This window comes from Kogia breviceps, chromosome 4 (genome assembly GCF_026419965.1).
Source record: "Kogia breviceps isolate mKogBre1 chromosome 4, mKogBre1 haplotype 1, whole genome shotgun sequence".
NCBI classification, from domain to species: Eukaryota; Metazoa; Chordata; class Mammalia; order Artiodactyla; family Physeteridae; genus Kogia; species Kogia breviceps.
The window spans coordinates 221,841-238,032 of record NC_081313.1 but is presented as its reverse complement, the minus strand read 5'-3'; the positions used below and the strand labels follow the sequence as shown (position 1 = coordinate 238,032).

At 51.3% G+C, this 16,192-nt stretch overlaps 1 protein-coding gene across 2 annotated transcripts in view; it reads right to left on the bottom strand.

Moving 5' to 3' along the window:
* Positions 1–552: 552 nt before the first annotated feature.
* Positions 553–16,192, bottom strand: part of SDHA (succinate dehydrogenase complex flavoprotein subunit A) — a 20,995-nt gene continuing 5,355 nt past the window's right edge. Inside the window, exons 2-15 of one of the 2 annotated variants that reach the window (XM_059060442.2) lie at positions 16,040–16,129; positions 14,885–15,046; positions 12,474–12,617; positions 12,091–12,255; positions 11,338–11,486; positions 10,565–10,689; positions 8,857–9,025; positions 7,844–8,039; positions 7,033–7,204; positions 5,575–5,693; positions 4,158–4,269; positions 3,865–3,995; positions 2,125–2,238; positions 553–877 (exon numbers count right to left, since the gene is read on the bottom strand). In XM_059060442.2, the coding sequence (XP_058916425.1) occupies positions 791–877; positions 2,125–2,238; positions 3,865–3,995; positions 4,158–4,269; positions 5,575–5,693; positions 7,033–7,204; positions 7,844–8,039; positions 8,857–9,025; positions 10,565–10,689; positions 11,338–11,486; positions 12,091–12,255; positions 12,474–12,617; positions 14,885–15,046; positions 16,040–16,129 (1,935 nt within the window). In that variant the 3' untranslated portion in view covers positions 553–790. The remainder of the gene's footprint in view (positions 878–2,124; positions 2,239–3,864; positions 3,996–4,157; positions 4,270–5,574; positions 5,694–7,032; positions 7,205–7,843; positions 8,040–8,856; positions 9,026–10,564; positions 10,690–11,337; positions 11,487–12,090; positions 12,256–12,473; positions 12,618–14,884; positions 15,047–16,039; positions 16,130–16,192) is intronic. The other variant, XM_059060443.2, reaches the window with a different exon arrangement.

Sequence of the window (16,192 nt, the reverse complement as noted above, 5' to 3'; positions counted from 1 at the left end):
CCTGTGGAGGAGAGAGAGGAGAGCATGAGGGACAGTTACGGAGGTGACCTCTGAACACAACAGGCTTTGAAATCATGTCAATGCTTTACATATTTACAAACTTTAAATTTTTAAAGGCAATCCCTATACTAGAAAAATAGAATCTGAAATGAATGAACTCAATTGCCTTGGACTGGATTCTACAGAAGCCGACCTTGAGACAAGAACTTGGAAGGTGACCCCAAGCAGCATCTGCATGGAGGTGGAAAAGGAAGAAATCCATTAGCAGCTACATCAGTTTCATTTAGTATTCGGTCATTTAAATACTTCAGGACACACGTTCACATATTAAACCATTTGCTTGCTAAGAACTAGGAGGAAATGTCTGTTTTCTTCATCTGCTGTCAGGCACCCAAATTCATTTTCACTTAAACATACACTGCAGCAACATTTCTGGATTTTGATGCAACAGAATAAAAAGATAGTCACGTTTTATATTTCAGGTCAACAAATATGCCTTAGGTCAAACAGTATGATTTTAAAGGAACTTGGAAATAAACGCAAGTTTGTAACTTATGTTTCATCTAAGAATTGCGCCCGGTTTTATTATTTCTCAAGAATGAAGCAGGGATAGAGGCAAGCTGAACACCTCCTGACTGTTGATCACGGGCACGCTGCTGGCCTCCGGCAGGAATCTCTGTCAAGCGGCATCCTCAGTCACTCGAGGACAGTTTAAGAAGGCTGTCACAACATGGACATGTGCGTGAGCTATATTATACATAATTACAAGAGCTGGTAAACTCCGGTCTCCTCAGTAGGAGCGGATGGCTGGGGGGACAGTGGCGCAGTCAGCCTCGTTCAAAGTTCTGTCGATTACAGGTCTGTATTCCAGGGAGACCTAAGAAAGAAGAGTCGGTGATGAGTTAGCACACAAAAATGTACAAACAACCCTCTTGTATGCTTCTGCAGACAAACAGGAACTTACAAACAAAGGTATTCACGGGAACATTTTTCAATAACAAACTCGGGACTGACTATGTAAATCCATGTATGGAATACAGCAATTAAAATAACACTGTATCAAATTCTCAATGCTTTAAACTAAAACTTAAACTGAAAATGCTCAAAAAGTAGGTGAAACCTTGTATGTACTGTTATCCTTTATCTGTAAATTATGTTTGTATTTGCAGTTTTTCCTACTTCTAAGTGAACAATTTTATATACATACGAAACTTGAAAGAAATATTTCAAAATGATAAAAGATCTCTCTGATTGGTGAGCTTATAAATGTTCCTTTTCTTCATTCTTCTTGTACTTTCTACACTTTCTAAAATGAGCATGTATTTCCTTTACAGTCATAAAAAAACCCAAACGCTACAAAATTAAGCTTGTATTAAGAGGGTCGTCTGACTATACACTGTCAGAAAAGAGCCTACATGAAGAACTATGAAGATTGCTATCTGCCTGTATTAAACAATCCCACCAGGCACTCTAGAAGTATGAGGACACAGCACAGCATAACTTCTGTAAATCCAGATCGACAATAAAGACTATCCCTTAGGGAGCTCTGAAAAGCTCACACTTTACATCTTAATTATTTCTGAGTCTTAATGCCAAGCAGAAAGGCCAAATGGGTGCGTTACGCTTTGCTGGGGTAAAGACCGACGGGGGCCCCACTGCTCTCTCAGCTGGTGGTTTCCAGGACCCTGCCTGCCCCCTGCCCCTCCCAGCTTGTGCCCAAGGAAGCTACGGGCTGAACAGCATCCGCTGGGCTTCCCTGAGGCCGCGTCCAGGTGGTCCAGTCAAAGGGAAGGGAGGGGAGGGGTGTCTTCCCGCCCCACCCCCACCCCTGCCCACAGCCCTCTGTGGACTCAGAATCTCCATCTCCTCCCCTACGGCAGGCCTCTGGCGCTGGCACACCCCTGCCCAGCAGCAGCGCAGTGGGGGCGCTCCGCACGAACCGCCCGCCCACGCGGGGCTGTTTCCGGGCAGAAGCCTGACTGTCTTTTCAGTGGCGTCTCAGATCTGCCCACAGTCCATTTAAACCCACGCCGCTCCTCCCAGCTCACCAAATGCCGACCTGCGTAACACGAGGGACGGCCCACGCGCCATCGCATACGTGAGCAGAGCCCGTTCCACACGTACCTCCCCGGTCTTGGTGTCCACGTAGGAAAGCGTGTGCTTCCTCCAGTGCTCCTCAAAAGGCTTCTTGTGCTGCCCCTGGACGGGCCTGGAGTAATCGTACTCGTCTACCCGCTCCTGAGGCCACAGAGAGTAAGTTACTTCGGAAAGTACCGTCAACATGCTACGCAGCAAAACCAGAAAACACGGCAAAACGTGGCCAACTCCTTAAAAAGATACAGGAGACACAGGAGACTAGCCTGACGTTAACTCCCCAGAGCCCACTCAACAAGGGGGTCTCCACCGTCAAAGCGGACCTCGTGCAGAGCCGGGACCTTCCCAGTCCAATCACGTCTCCTTTACAATTCCCGCTGAAACCACGTGTGCAGATCTGACCCGGAAGAGCACGTGGCGAGAGCACGTGCCACTGAGCAGCACACGCAGGGGACGGCCACGAGACTCGGGGTCCCTCGGTCACGCCGCGCCGGCCCAGCCTAGGGCGCCTCCCCCTTTTCCATCCCACCTCCACCACAGCAGCAGCACAGCCGGGCAGCAGCACGGTGGGACCCAGAGCTCCACTTCTGCACTTTCTCTCTACAACTAGTAGATGGGTGCTGGAATTAAATTGATCTTTTATGCACTTAAAAATTTATCAAATACTTTTCCTGTCTTTTTGCTCTGTACTCTTGCAGAGTTCAACTTTTTCTTTCAGCCTTTTTTATTTAAATGTTCTAATTTTAGCAATTACATTAATTTTTTCAAACATTTTTAAAGAGAAGCTGAATGCTGCTAAGGAATATCTTGCACGTGGTAACAGATAAGACACACAAAAGCCTCTTCAAATAAAACCCCAAACGTCCAACTACTTGGCAGCTTCTGCTGAGTGAGGCCAGGCCTCTTGCCTGGAGCAGTGGGGCAGGGAGCCCTCCCTCACTCTGGCACCTGTGCCCCCGCGAGGGGAGGGGCGAGCCCCCCAGGGTGAGCGGGCTCTGCCTGCACACGTGCAGTGACGTCTCAGCCGCAGGAACCAACCACGGGCTCTGGGAGCGGCTTCTGTCCTTGGTGCACAGGACGGGCGTGCTCACCAACCTCCTCCTCTAACCCAGTACTCAGCAACCGCAATCCAGCTCCAGTCAGTGTCTCGGGGTGAACTGAAACCCCGTTTTTCTTGCCCAGCCTCTGGCTGAGCCACCCAAACACTGTCCCGAACCAAAGCCTCTGTGTGCACCACGGGAAAGCAGCTCAGCTCCTGCGAATGCGCTCCATCCTTAACTTGACTGCCCCCCAAACAACCCCTTCCGTGAAAATCTTAACTACCACATGCCGAGTACTCTTTTCTGCAGAATCTGATAAGTGAGCTCTGCATAAAAACCAGTTCATTAAAACAAGGGTGACCCAAGATGAGGCTCTATAATCCTTTCCCAAACCAGAGGTGGGTCTGAAACAATGAGTTACTCATCATTTCAAGTCAATAAGTGAGCACTTCCAGGCAATAGAACCTGCTGCACACTAACCTTTGCCCTAAGGAGGCTGAGAGATGCAGCAGCAGATACTGATCCAAAGCCAGAAAAAGGTCAAACTAGTACTGAACTCGGTGAGAACAAAGGTACTGACTTATGGGAAATGCAGAGAAAGCGGAGAAGCGAATGCAGAGAGCGCAGGGTCAGGGCTGAGCAATGCCGCGAGGAGGACAGCAGTGCACGTGGTGGTGGCAGCGGTGGGTGGCGGCCGGGGGTGGTGGTGTGGTTGGACATGAAGGTGCACCTTGAAATCCTCCCTGGCATGAGCGCCGCGAGACTCCTTCCGGGCCTCTGCTCCATAGATGGTCTGCAGTGCACAAAGCATCAGGTTCTGCAGCTCCAGGGTCTCCACCAGGTCAGTGTTCCAGACCATTCCTGAGCACACAAGGCAGCCGTCAAAGACAACAGGATCCAGCCTGTGTCCACTCAGCAAGGACGAGTTACGTCAGCGCTCAACGGGTCGGGCTGCGCCCAGAAGCAGCCCGCCCTGTAGACATCCAGCAACAACCGTACGTAGGGGCCGGAGGAACCACTCACCCCTGTCAAACGTCTTCAGATGCTTTAGATCTCCATAGAGCTTGCTGATCTTCTCACAGCCTTCCCGTAACACGCTTCCCACACGGAACACTGCAGCATGACTTTGCATCGACTGCAATACAAAATATTTGTAAGCTTTTAATCCATGTGGAAAAGCCACGCCAAGAACTGTTAAACCTTTAGGGTTTTTTTCTTATGCGTTTCATTTTTTGTAAAATATTTATGTAAATAGAAAAACTAGGAAATTCAGACTGTGAGTTTATTACTCTGAATTTTAAAATGAAGTTTGTTTGTTTGTGAGAACTTAAAAAACCTACTCTTTAACCAACTTCCAAATGTACAATACAGTAACATTAACTAAAGTCACTATGCTGTACGCTACATGCCCAGGGCTTATTTTCACCTGGAGACTTGTACCTTTAGATGCCCTTTCTCATGCTTCTGTCCCTGCACTCCTGCCCCCTTCCTTACCGTCCCATGAGGCCTCCCTGAAGCCCAGTCTCGTTTGAAGATAGAACCACAGAACCACAGTCCTATGAGAACGGCCATATTCACCTTTTCCCTTTTGGTGGTGTCTGTGTGGATGGCCCAATGGAACCCTTTCAGGATGCAACTAAAGCAAGGGGCTTCTTTCCAGAAAACGTGCCCACACAGAAATTCTCGCAAATAATTTCAAGTGGATAAAGGTCTCATTCATGGACCAAGAATCCTGGTATTAAAAGAATCTGATTGATTCCCAGCTGTTCTACTTACTTATTTATTTTATTTATCTAGAGTAGTCAACGAGTATTTTTAATTCACCTAAACCTGTGTTACCTCACGCAGTAGCCACTATCCACGCGTACCTACATTTAAACTGAAATTAAATAAAATTAACTTAGACGGGCCTCATTTTCCATGCTCCACTATCAGGTCAGAAACACAGACCGTTGCATCGGAGGTGCTGACGCAGGTGACTACGGCTTCCGCACGCCATCCACACCCCCCCTCTCCTGATCTCATTCGGGGCATCAATGGGCCCAGTTTAAAGACATTTCCCAGGGTTGCTGTAAGAAGGTGTGATGATGGGATTATTCCTCGGCAACGAGCCGTGCTGGCTCGGGAAGCTCCCAGCTGGGAACCGAGCTTCTTGGACCTGCACTGTCCCTCCTCCTTCAGGCCCTGGGACAGAAGACCAGGGCCAGAGATGGTCTGAGGAGGGAAGCTGCACCAAACACCCAGCACGTCTGAGAGAAGGCCGAGTCCTGAAGCTGCAGAGTTGCTGTGTCTGCCCTGGGCTGCCCTCTCCAGCCTTCAGTGTGGAAAGCACGCCCTTTTATCTTACTCAGGCCTGAGCACGCCTCCGTGACTCAGCAACCCCAGTGCAGGGCTACCAACGCAGCTGGCCTGCTTATCCAGAGCGCGTCCAGTCTCCTACCTTCTGCATGTTCAGCCGTAGTTCCGATGTTCTTATGCTTCCATTGGCAAATCTCAATTTGTCAAGATTCATGACAGATTCTTCCCCAGCATTTGGTTTAATCAAGGGAACTTTATCTCCTTTAAAAAAGACAAAAAAACCCCAAAAAACCCCACCAAATGTCATTATACCCTTTCAGGGAGTTTGGAAAATGCATGCATAACCTCAGCTAACATTCCACCTTGACCACTCTATCCCTGAGGAAGCATCTATTGACTTGGGGCCAAAGAGTAAACAAAAGGACAAAATTTCTGGCAAAAAGTTGGTGTCCAATAAGTAATCTTTGAATGAACAAAACAGAAACTCTCTCTTAAGGTCAAAAATTAGATTTATGCAAACAAACCTTGCACTGCTACTCTGTGAAGGAAAAACACTTCACCCGCCATAGCCGTTCTCATTCTGTTTTAACGTTTAAAATAGTCACTTTGGGGAAAGTAGTGGGGCAAACACTTTTCCTCTCCTTTTGTCTTTAAAACCTAAAGCGTGACGAAGGTGGGATACCACTTTTAGTGCAGTTTGCTGGTTTTGACAAGCAGAGCTGCGCCAGCCCCACCGCAAGTGGACCCAGGCCCTGGCGACCACCCACCGTCTCCAGCCCCAGCTTCCTTTCTCCAGATGCCACACAAAAAAATCGCACATATGTGGTCTCTTGCGTCTGGATCACACAGCCTGACAAAGATCCACCCATGCTGTACACGTGTGGGCAGTCTGTTCCTTTTTAATGCTGAGTTCGAAGGTTTTAAACGCGTGCACTGATCCTTCAGATAGAGAAGTATTCTCAAAAAACTTCCTTTTTCTCGCTGTCAAAGAAAGGGAACCTCAAATTTTCTGCTTTGCTCTGAGAGATTGCTACTGGGCTCTGGCTACAGCAAAATGAGCACTCGAGTTGTTGTGAGGCTAGCACATGTATCCTTTCCTCGGCAAATGACTTTAAGTTGCCACAAAAGAAAATCACTGATGGAAATCCATTCTCTCTTTGAGGGGAGGGAGCTGTGACCCAGTCTTCTATTTTGTTTGCATTAACTCCTCCCTTTCTCCCTTAACAGATTTAGTTATAGTTTGTTTTTAGTATTTTATTAATTTTCTCTAAGTGTCAAAAAATCGTACATTCATTTATACCTGCCATTTAAAACATTTCCTTGGAGATAATTCACACCAGACAAGTAGTATGTGGTAAACCCCTATTAAATGACACTTTCCCAATATTGACTTTTCTGAGAACATAATGACTGTAAACAAACCTGACTGAAGTTACTCTTCTAACTGCCCCACCTACCCTGTGTCTAGCCTCAAGTCTATCACCATAAAAACCTCTGACTTTCTGTTTCCTCACTTCCAGGGAGAGAAAAGCAGACCCCCGCTACACGAGCGCGAAGCAAGGTGTCCCGAGACAGCCAGTCTACCGGAAGGGGCGCGTACCGGGTCTGCAGGACTCGGCGATGCTCAGGGCGCACGCCCGGCCGAAGACGACCAGGTCCAGGAGCGAGTTTGCCCCCAGCCGGTTGGCACCGTGCACCGAGGCGCAGGCAGCCTCCCCACAGGCGTATAGGCCGGGCACGATCTGATCCTGGCCGTCCACGTGCTTCAGAACCTGGGGAAGAAGACTAAAGTTACGGAGTGCGGTCTGCTCAGCCCCGCCTCCCTACAGCCGGGGCTCGGAAAAAGGAGAAAAGGTAAAAACTGGACCTACGCCACCTACGGGGAACCCCCGCAGACACCGCGCGGCCCCCTTCCCTGGCCCCCGTGCCAAGGTCAGAGGGCCCCAGTACCACTGCTCACACCCAGCAGCACCTCACCCACTTCCTGACGCGCCCCTGCACACCCGCCCCGACGGGGGGCTCAAAGCAGCGGAGCACGGCGGGTGGAGGGCCTGAAACGGGGCGGTGGGGGACTGGAGTCGTAACGCGGACTCGCCCAACAGTTCCAACCGCCTGCCTGGGGAGGACTACAATCAGGTGACCTAAAAGCTCTTTGTGAGCTGCAAACCGTCCAAAGGTATTAACTGAAGAGCTACACTTCATAGCATACAACCACGTAGGAAAAGCTGCAAATGACCTCATGTCTGACTGTCCCCTAAGACGGGATGAATCAATCATTGGCGGTTACTTGAGGCGTGAACGCAGACAGCGGGGTCCAGCCACGGCCCCTGCCCTGCCTGCCAGACCGCCCAGGACTTCTGAGGGAGGCCCCGGGCAAGGGGCCTGCGGTGGCGCGGGCTCGGCACCGTCACCTGCCCCTTGTAGTTGGTGGGGATGCCGCCCATGTTATAGTGCACGGTCGGGAGCACAGGGATCGGCTCCCTGGTGACGTCCACGCCCGCGAAGACCATGGCCGTCTCGGAGATGCCGGGCAGGCGCACAGCCAGCTGTTCGGGGGGGAGGTGGTGCAGCTGCAGGTACACGTGATCCTTCTCAGGGCCGCAGCCTCTGGTGAAAAAGGACATCACACCGTAAGGTCGAGAACGGCAATCCAGAAACCGTGAGGCCACAGAATCCTTGCAGCACATGAGGTGCCACATGCTTTGATCCTGGAGAAAACGTTCCCTTCATTAAGACCACCTTTTCATGGCGTCTCCTCTCAGCACCCACCACGTGCCAGGGTAGACACCAGGTGCTGGGATGCAGCCGCGAACACGACAGAAGCCCTGCCCTCACCGGGCTCTCACCTGAGGGTCAGGAGGTGACAATTTGCCACATTCTCCTTGGTGAATGCATTACAGGGGTCTTTCACGCCAGATGCTCCAGAGAACCACCTGACTTCTCATTTCTTGTGTGCAAACGTGACGCCTCACCCCCAGATATTTAACCAGTGTCACCACAGCAGGCACGAACTCAGGCACTGAGGCCTCACGCTGCTTCGCTGAAGAACAAACAACCCACCCCGGCTTGAGGGCCCCAAGCACCCGGGAGTTCACACAGCATACCAGCCGAAGCTCGCGCACTACATTCAGGACAGGGGCGCGTCTTCTCCCCCATACTGCCTGCTTCTGTCACACACTCACTCACACGCACAAACCATCTGAGACGGACTTACAGCTAACCGGCTAAACTTCTCAAATGTAGAGCTCCCAAGCTGACAGACAACAGTCAGAGGTAACTGCACACAGGCCTCCGGGGTGGGCAGGGTGCTGACACTCACACAGAAGCCCCCCAGCCCGTGCTGAAATGCAGACACAAATCACAGCCACCAGAGGGGTGAGGCGCGCAGTCATGCTCAGACCCCTCTGGGGACAAGCACACAGACCTTCCTTCACGGATCTCCAAGGTCATGGAGCGAGATACGACGTCCCTGGACGCCAGGTCCTTTGCGACAGGAGCATAGCGCTCCATGAACCTCTCGCCTTGACCGTTGACAAGGATGCCTCCCTCTCCACGGCACCCTTCCGTGATGAGACAGCCAGCACCGTATATGCCTGCAAACAACGAACTGATTAAACATGTATAACCTAAGGACCGCTGGGCCTACATCCCAAACACAAATGTTTTTCCCAAGATACTCTGGGAGGAGACAGAAAGCGTGGGCAAAGAGCGCCACACTCGCAAGCGTAAGAGAGGAAAAGTTAAGGCACAGCACGACGCTGCGGTATGAAGAAAGCAACGAGCAAGCTGCAGAGGAGAAAGGTCAGCTGCGGGGACGACGCAGCTCTGCTCGATACTCCGACTGCAACTGTGCTTTAAACTCTCAACATGACAAAGTTTATGTTACATATCTCGGTTTTAATTGTTACTCAAACCTTATCAGGTTTTAATTGCTGAATGTCCTTTTGCACCATGAAATTGTGTTGGCTCCTGTAGGTACAGAAACCAGCTTGGAAATTTAGCACATCGAGTAACCAAACAACAATACGGCAATGATCACTACAGCCGATACTTAGGTTGCACCCTCTGTGTACAACGCTAAGTCTCACCACAACCCTGTGGGATGGCCCCCCTCTTCCGAGACAAGCCCACCAATATGCTGCTGGGAGACGCAGAGCCCAAATCCAAATCTGGCAATGGGGAGAGGGGAGCTGCGCCCTGATCTCAACTGTCCCTCTACGTAATGAGGACAAGGATGCCCAGCACTGGGTGCTTACACGTCCATCAGCGTAGTTTGAAGGCTGTCACTTTTATTAGAGCACCAAAGGGTTACCTCGCCTTTAAAACAAGATGCAAATTCCTATATCTCATCTTTCAGTTTTCCTAGTTTCAGTGGCCGTGTCTTCTGGTGGTTTATTTCTCATACGTTGAAAAGGAAGCAAAAGAAATGGAGCTCTAACTATAGAGGGAATTCAGAAGTCTCAGACATTTTATTGGTTAAAAATAGCAATAAGACTACCACCTCATACTTTCTGAGAATGACCCTGCCAGGGTCAGAAAGAACATACTGACAGAGCAAAGAGAAAAAAACAGGCCCTGTTCTTTAGTACAGCGGCAACTCCTCAGCTGACAGATCAGTAAACAACCCAGAAACAAGGTTCACGATGGGACTCACCCACTCCCCTCCCAGGCCGCCTCCCACGTTCGTGCACTCATCACCCTCACTTGTGGACATCCCGGGGCCCCGCCTGCCGTGCTCTGTCACTGTGGCAGCCCGCCATCTGTCTGTGCCACTTCTCCACTCAAATGCATGCCCTCTGGCTCTACTGACCGAGGCCCTACCATGTGCTGGGCGCTGCGAAGACAGCGGTAAATGAGACAGACCTGCCCCCGCCCCCCAGGGGGAGCTGACACCCTAGTCGAGGAGAGGGACACCGAACCATCACTGCTCCACGTTTGGCTAAGTGCGCCGAGACAAGGCGTGGAAGCAAGATGCCGGCCTCCACTGCCTTGGGGGACACAGGGAAGAATCTCCTCGGGGAAGTCACGAGTTAGGATGTGAGATATGAGAAAGCAAGTGCACACAACTGCAGAGGAGCCTTCCCACGGGTACCGAGCACCTGAAAGGCACAAAGAGCCCGATGCCATCCTACCTGTGGGGTGGAACTGAACAAACTCCAGGTCCTGGCAGGGAAGGCCTGCCCTGGTGATCATGGCAGTGCCGTCCCCGGTGCTGGTGTGGGCGGATGTGCAGCTGAAGTAGGTGCGCCCGTAGCCTCTGGAAAACAGACAGGCCGGCAGAGAGGTGACTGCAGAAGCGTCCCATCAGGACCTCCTTCCAAAGGACCAGAGTGGACCGAGGAGCCCAGGCAGCACCGCTGTGGATGCATGTGCACACACTGCCCCGGGCAACTGGGACGGTAGCCTGGGGGGCAGAGAAGGCGCTCTCGCTTGTACCTTGGGGCACTTCTGTGCTATGTAACTGATTTCCCTGATAAAAATGTATAAAATAATAAAATCTAAAAACATTTATAGATGCCCTTATTAAAACGGTTAAAATAACAGACTGACAGTATATAAGATGGAATTTACTTATTTTCCTCATGTGAACAAACAACACTCTTCTACCCCAGCAATCAGCAAAAACACAGCATCCCTCAAAGCAAAGGAGACGCTACTCCAGACAGCATCAGCCTCTCCAGGCCTCGGTCTCCTCAAGGGTCCTCCCAGCTATGAACTGCTGACACTTTCTTGCCACTGGGAGGCAGGTGCTGGTGTCGCCCCTCGGGCCCACAAAGCTACCCCTTGCCGGGTGAAGTCACAGCCTGCGCCTCAGCCTTTACTACACGACACCCCTATTCTCATCAGAATAAATAAATTCAGCTTGCCTGCAGAGATGCTGAACACGACTAAACCAGACTCTTACCCAGTAGCTACGACAGTGTTCTTTGCTCTGATGCGGTGGATGGACCCGTCTTCTATGCACAGAGCAATGACGCCTCGACACTCCCCATCCTCCATCAGGAGATCCAAGGCAAAATACTCCACGAAATAGCTAGTATCATATCGCAGAGACTGAAAAAGAAAGAAAAACAACCCACAACAGGGATCCTGCATTTGCAATTGTGCTGTTACAGCTGGCGGATTAGAGACCTTGATCTGGTGTGAGGTGCAGGGATCAGGCGGGCCCTAGCGGACACTGGGTCGCAAAAGGAGCCCCAGACTTCAACCCATGGATGACGGTGCTGATGCACCGTGTGACAACACAGCTGTACAAACAACGCACCCCAGAAGAGGATGCCGTACGTGGGACACACCTCTCAGCTCTGCACAACCCCGAGAGGCGCCAGAGAGGCAACACTAACCTCCCCGCGGAGCTGCTGCGAGAGCTGCACCCGTGGACCACGGGCCCCGACTCAGACCGGGGTGTACTGCGTGGCGCCTGCTGCCGTACGGCCACTTGGTCCAAGTGAGACCAAGCGCTCCGCACATTCGTGATGATCATCGGTTTACTTTTTAGAACAGATACTTTCAAATTAAGGCCTGTCACGTTACTCTGCTGGTCAGAAAGCGGCCCTGGGCGGACACGCCGACGCGCTGCCCTGCCCCCCCGTCACCACGCGCCTGGCCCGGCCGCGTCCCGCCGCCCTGCGCACCCGGGGCACCCAGGGCACCTCACCCGTCCATACAAAGTGTGCAGCAGCGAGTGGCCAGTGCGGTCGGCCACGCAGCAGCACCGATGGGCCTGCCCGCCTTTCCCGAACTTGAGGCTCTGCCCACCGAAGGCGCGCTGGTAGATCTTCCCTTCCTCGGTTCTGCTGAACGGCATGCCGTAATTCTCCAGCTGCGAGACAGAAAAACGCCTGGTACCTCAACGGGATCGACGCTCAGGCTCACTCACGCTAGAAGCTCAACGCAAGTCCGCAAGCCCAGAACAAACAGTCTACGGAGAGCTCAGCGGCAGCAGCGAGGAGCGCCCCCGTTGGAGCAGCGCGCCGCCAGCCTGCGGCCGACCGCTCCCAGCACGCCCCCTCCCGCGTCGGACAGCCGCGGGGACGGTACCTCCACCACGGAGGCCGGGGCCTGCTCCGTCATGTAGTGGATGGCATCCTGGTCCCCCAGCCAGTCGGAGCCCTTCACGGTGTCGTAGAAGTGCCACCTCCAGTCGTCCTCCTCCATGTTCCCCAGGGCGGCGTTGATCCCTCCCTGAAACGCCAGCGGCCCCGTGAGCTACAGCAGGCTCGCCTCCCCACTGCCTCCTGCCCGGAACCAGATTTGGAAAAAGCCGGCTACTCATGGGAGAGGCGCAGTGAGGGATCTAGCAGTCCGCCCGGCAGACTCCCAAGTGCCCCTCCTCCCCCTGCAACCCCGAGACAGGGCTCAGTTAAGGAATCCCCCAGCCTCAGGCGCCTCGCCCACGAGAGGGACACGGAGCCCAACCCCTGGGGCGTCATCTGGAGGGTCGGCTGAGGTTTCTCAGATGAGGCTTCTTCCTTACCAAGCTCGGCATGTAAAAGGGATTCAGATCTAACAGCGTCACGACAAACGTTCCCAATGGTACGGGAATGCACGCGTTAAAGGCAGAAGCGCTTCCTGCCGAGGGCTCAGAGCCCCAGTCCCCCACGCCCCCGAGCCTGCCCCTCAGAGCCACAGAAATCGCAGTACAGGGACAAACATTAACACCCGTCAGCGCCCCCCAAATTAAAACTGCACATCTCTTCAGATAATCTTTCTCACAAGGCATGTTCTCTAACTTCCCTTTCTCCCAACTGTTATTCAGTCATAACTTCTGAGTCCGCACTCTCATCGGAATTTCTTCTCCAGTTGTTGCCTCAGTTTCCCACGTTATGTTTGGCTACCGCTAAATGAGTCACTAGCACAGAGCAAGGAACCTTGGACAGACACGCACGAGTTACCACGTTCCTTCCTTCCCCCCTCCTCCACCCCCTCCAATCGTAAACCCAAACACAATCCTGATAAAAAATGTTAAGTACCAGGGCAGCAGAATGTAGAAAGCTGGTTTAAAATAATGCAAAAACGAAAGTGCCTTCCAAAGGGGTTATATATATAAATTTATATCCTCACCAGCAATGTAAAAAAACGTGTTTCCCCATAGCCTTGCCAACAGTTTTGTCAAACTTGGAGTTTTGCTAATCTACTAAGTAAAAAATAATATCTCGATAAATAAATAATACAAAAACACGTGGCCCAGTGCATGCAAAAATGCTGTTACCCTTCCCCCAATTAACCCTTCTTTTCTCGAGAACCAGCATTCAAGTTAAGCTACCCTTTTCTCATTCTTTTCATTGCATTTCTATTGCACTACCTGAAAACTGGATTTTCTGCAATACTGTTCAAAATTATCTGCTTATATCTATTCTTGCTTTTATTTATTTATATATTTTTTTAAATTTATTTTTTGGCTGTTTTGGGTCTTCGTTGCTCCATGCGGGCTTTCTCTAGTTGCGGCGAGTGGGGGCTACTCTTTGTTGCGGTGCGCAGGTTTCTCATCGTGGTGGCTTCTCTTGTTGCGGAGCACGGGCTCTAGGCGCGCAGGCTTCAGTGGTTGTGGCACGCGGGCTCAATAGTTGTGGCTCGTAGGCTCCAGAGAAGAGGCTCAGTAGCTGTGGCGCACAGGCTTAGTTGCTCTGCGGCATGTGGGATCTTCCCGGACCAGGGCTTGAACCCGTGTCCCCTGCATTGCAGGTGGATTCTTAACCACTGTGCCACCAGGGAAGTCCTTTTCTTGCTTTTAGACAGTGAATTATCCAAGGATGCTTATTACTTATTCTTTAGTTTAAAAAGCATAGCTTTCAAACAAAGTATCTAGGCAGTTTAGTGTGTAAAGAATGTGGCTGGACCCTGAATATAGCTATTCCAGATGTAACTGTGATGGGAGCTCTTACTGCTTCGTAGAAAGTCACCACATCCTCTGTTGTCTCAACGAGGAAATGTGTTCAAATACCAGAAAAGACGGTCAAATGTGATTGTACAATACTACCTGCATACCAGCTGGGCACCACCTACCGTGTGCCTAGAGTGAAAAGGCAAAATAATAAAGTCACATATTTTCCACCTTACTTCTTCTTCCTCCCTGAGTTGAGAGCATTAAGGGCCATTGTTTTCCGCGCTGCAGCTTCACACCATCATCAGAGCTCGTCACCACCACCTGAGGTCTGCCCTGAGGTTCCCGCATAGCCAGAGCAAGCCCACAGCAGACTTGTTCCCGTCGGGTAGGGGCAGTGAAGGAGATCGCACCATGACGGAGGCGGGCATGAGGGGCAGGATGGGGGCGGAGACGGGGTGACCACAAGGCCCCGGGCAGTGGGGTGGGCGCAGGGCGGGCAGAGACCTCCTGGCGAGGGCGTGCCGGGAGCCGAGGGAGCCCAGGGGAGGGAGGCCGCCGCAGTGGAGCGCCGGGCTGCGCGGTGCCTCGCGAGCACCAAAAGGACGGAGAGGGCCTTTTCTCATACCTGCGCTGCGACAGTGTGTGACCTGGTGGGAAAGAGCTTTGTGACACAGGCCGTGTTAAACCCTGCTTCAGAGAGGCCAAACGCAGCTCGCAGGCCTGCCCCTCCGGCACCCACCACCACTGCATCGAATTCGTGATCCACTACTGGGTACTGCGTAGAAATCTGGAAAAGAAAAATCCCCCTGTCAACCACTGGTTCAGTTAGGCCCGGCGCTGAGGCTGTGGTTACGGTGAAGGAGAGTCACTGCCCCGCCCAGAGGGCCTCCACCCTGTGCTGGGACTGCACGCCAGGTACAATGCAGCAGTCACAGCCGAGGAGGTGGGCTCAGCCTCGAGCTGAAAGGGGACGGCAAACGGCTCTCATCAACAGCAGGGCACCCATCCCATGGAGCTAGGGCACCCACCGTTAGTTGAAAGGCCGAAAACTCAAAGTACGGGACCACAGATGCAGAGGAAAGCAACATCACAAATCAAAATACCAGTTCTAACTACAGTTCTTCTTTGCAATTATCAATTTTACTTATCTTCTCTTTTTACATTTATACCCATATACACACACATATCTTAGCTTACTTACAATGTAGTATAGATCATGATTTGAAGCTTCTCATGAAAACACCGCACTGTTGTCTCATTTAGATAAGGACAGTCCATTCACCTGAGTGACCATCCAGGAACCAAGGACACAAGTCTACTCCAGGTCCATATTGTACTTACAACTGAGAAAGTGCCAACAAGTGTTCAGTAACTATTGTGAGCTTGTGAGACAGAAACTTAGAAGCAAGTCTCGGTTTCTTCAACACACAGCAGAAGGGCCTCGTAAACACAAAAGAACCCAGGTTGCTACACAGCCCTCAGCTGAGGGGGCGCCTGCCGCCGTCCACTCCAGTAAATACTGTTCACCTGACGTTTGTATCTCATTATTTTTTTACTTAAAGTTTAATGTGGCTTATAGATATGTAAGAACTACAAACAAAAAAATGTTAACATATATGCTCATATTTGTACTATAATTATTATTACACTAGAAACAATGAGCATGCATTAGAATGAAGTTTTTAAGTAAAACCTGCATCACTCAAATACATTAAAAACTGGTATAGAACCCTACTCCGTGAAGTCAAAAAAATCACTTATAACAAAGTCATGAACTTACTGCATCTGAAACTTTAGCGGACGACCTCTTACTGCCATCCACGGTGAAGTGAAAACCGCGGGCTCCTGTCTGCAACGCCGCTGGCCGCTGCTGAAACACAGACGGAGCACAAAGTGTCTTCACGGAACAGGGGACTTGTAATTAAAACTTCCC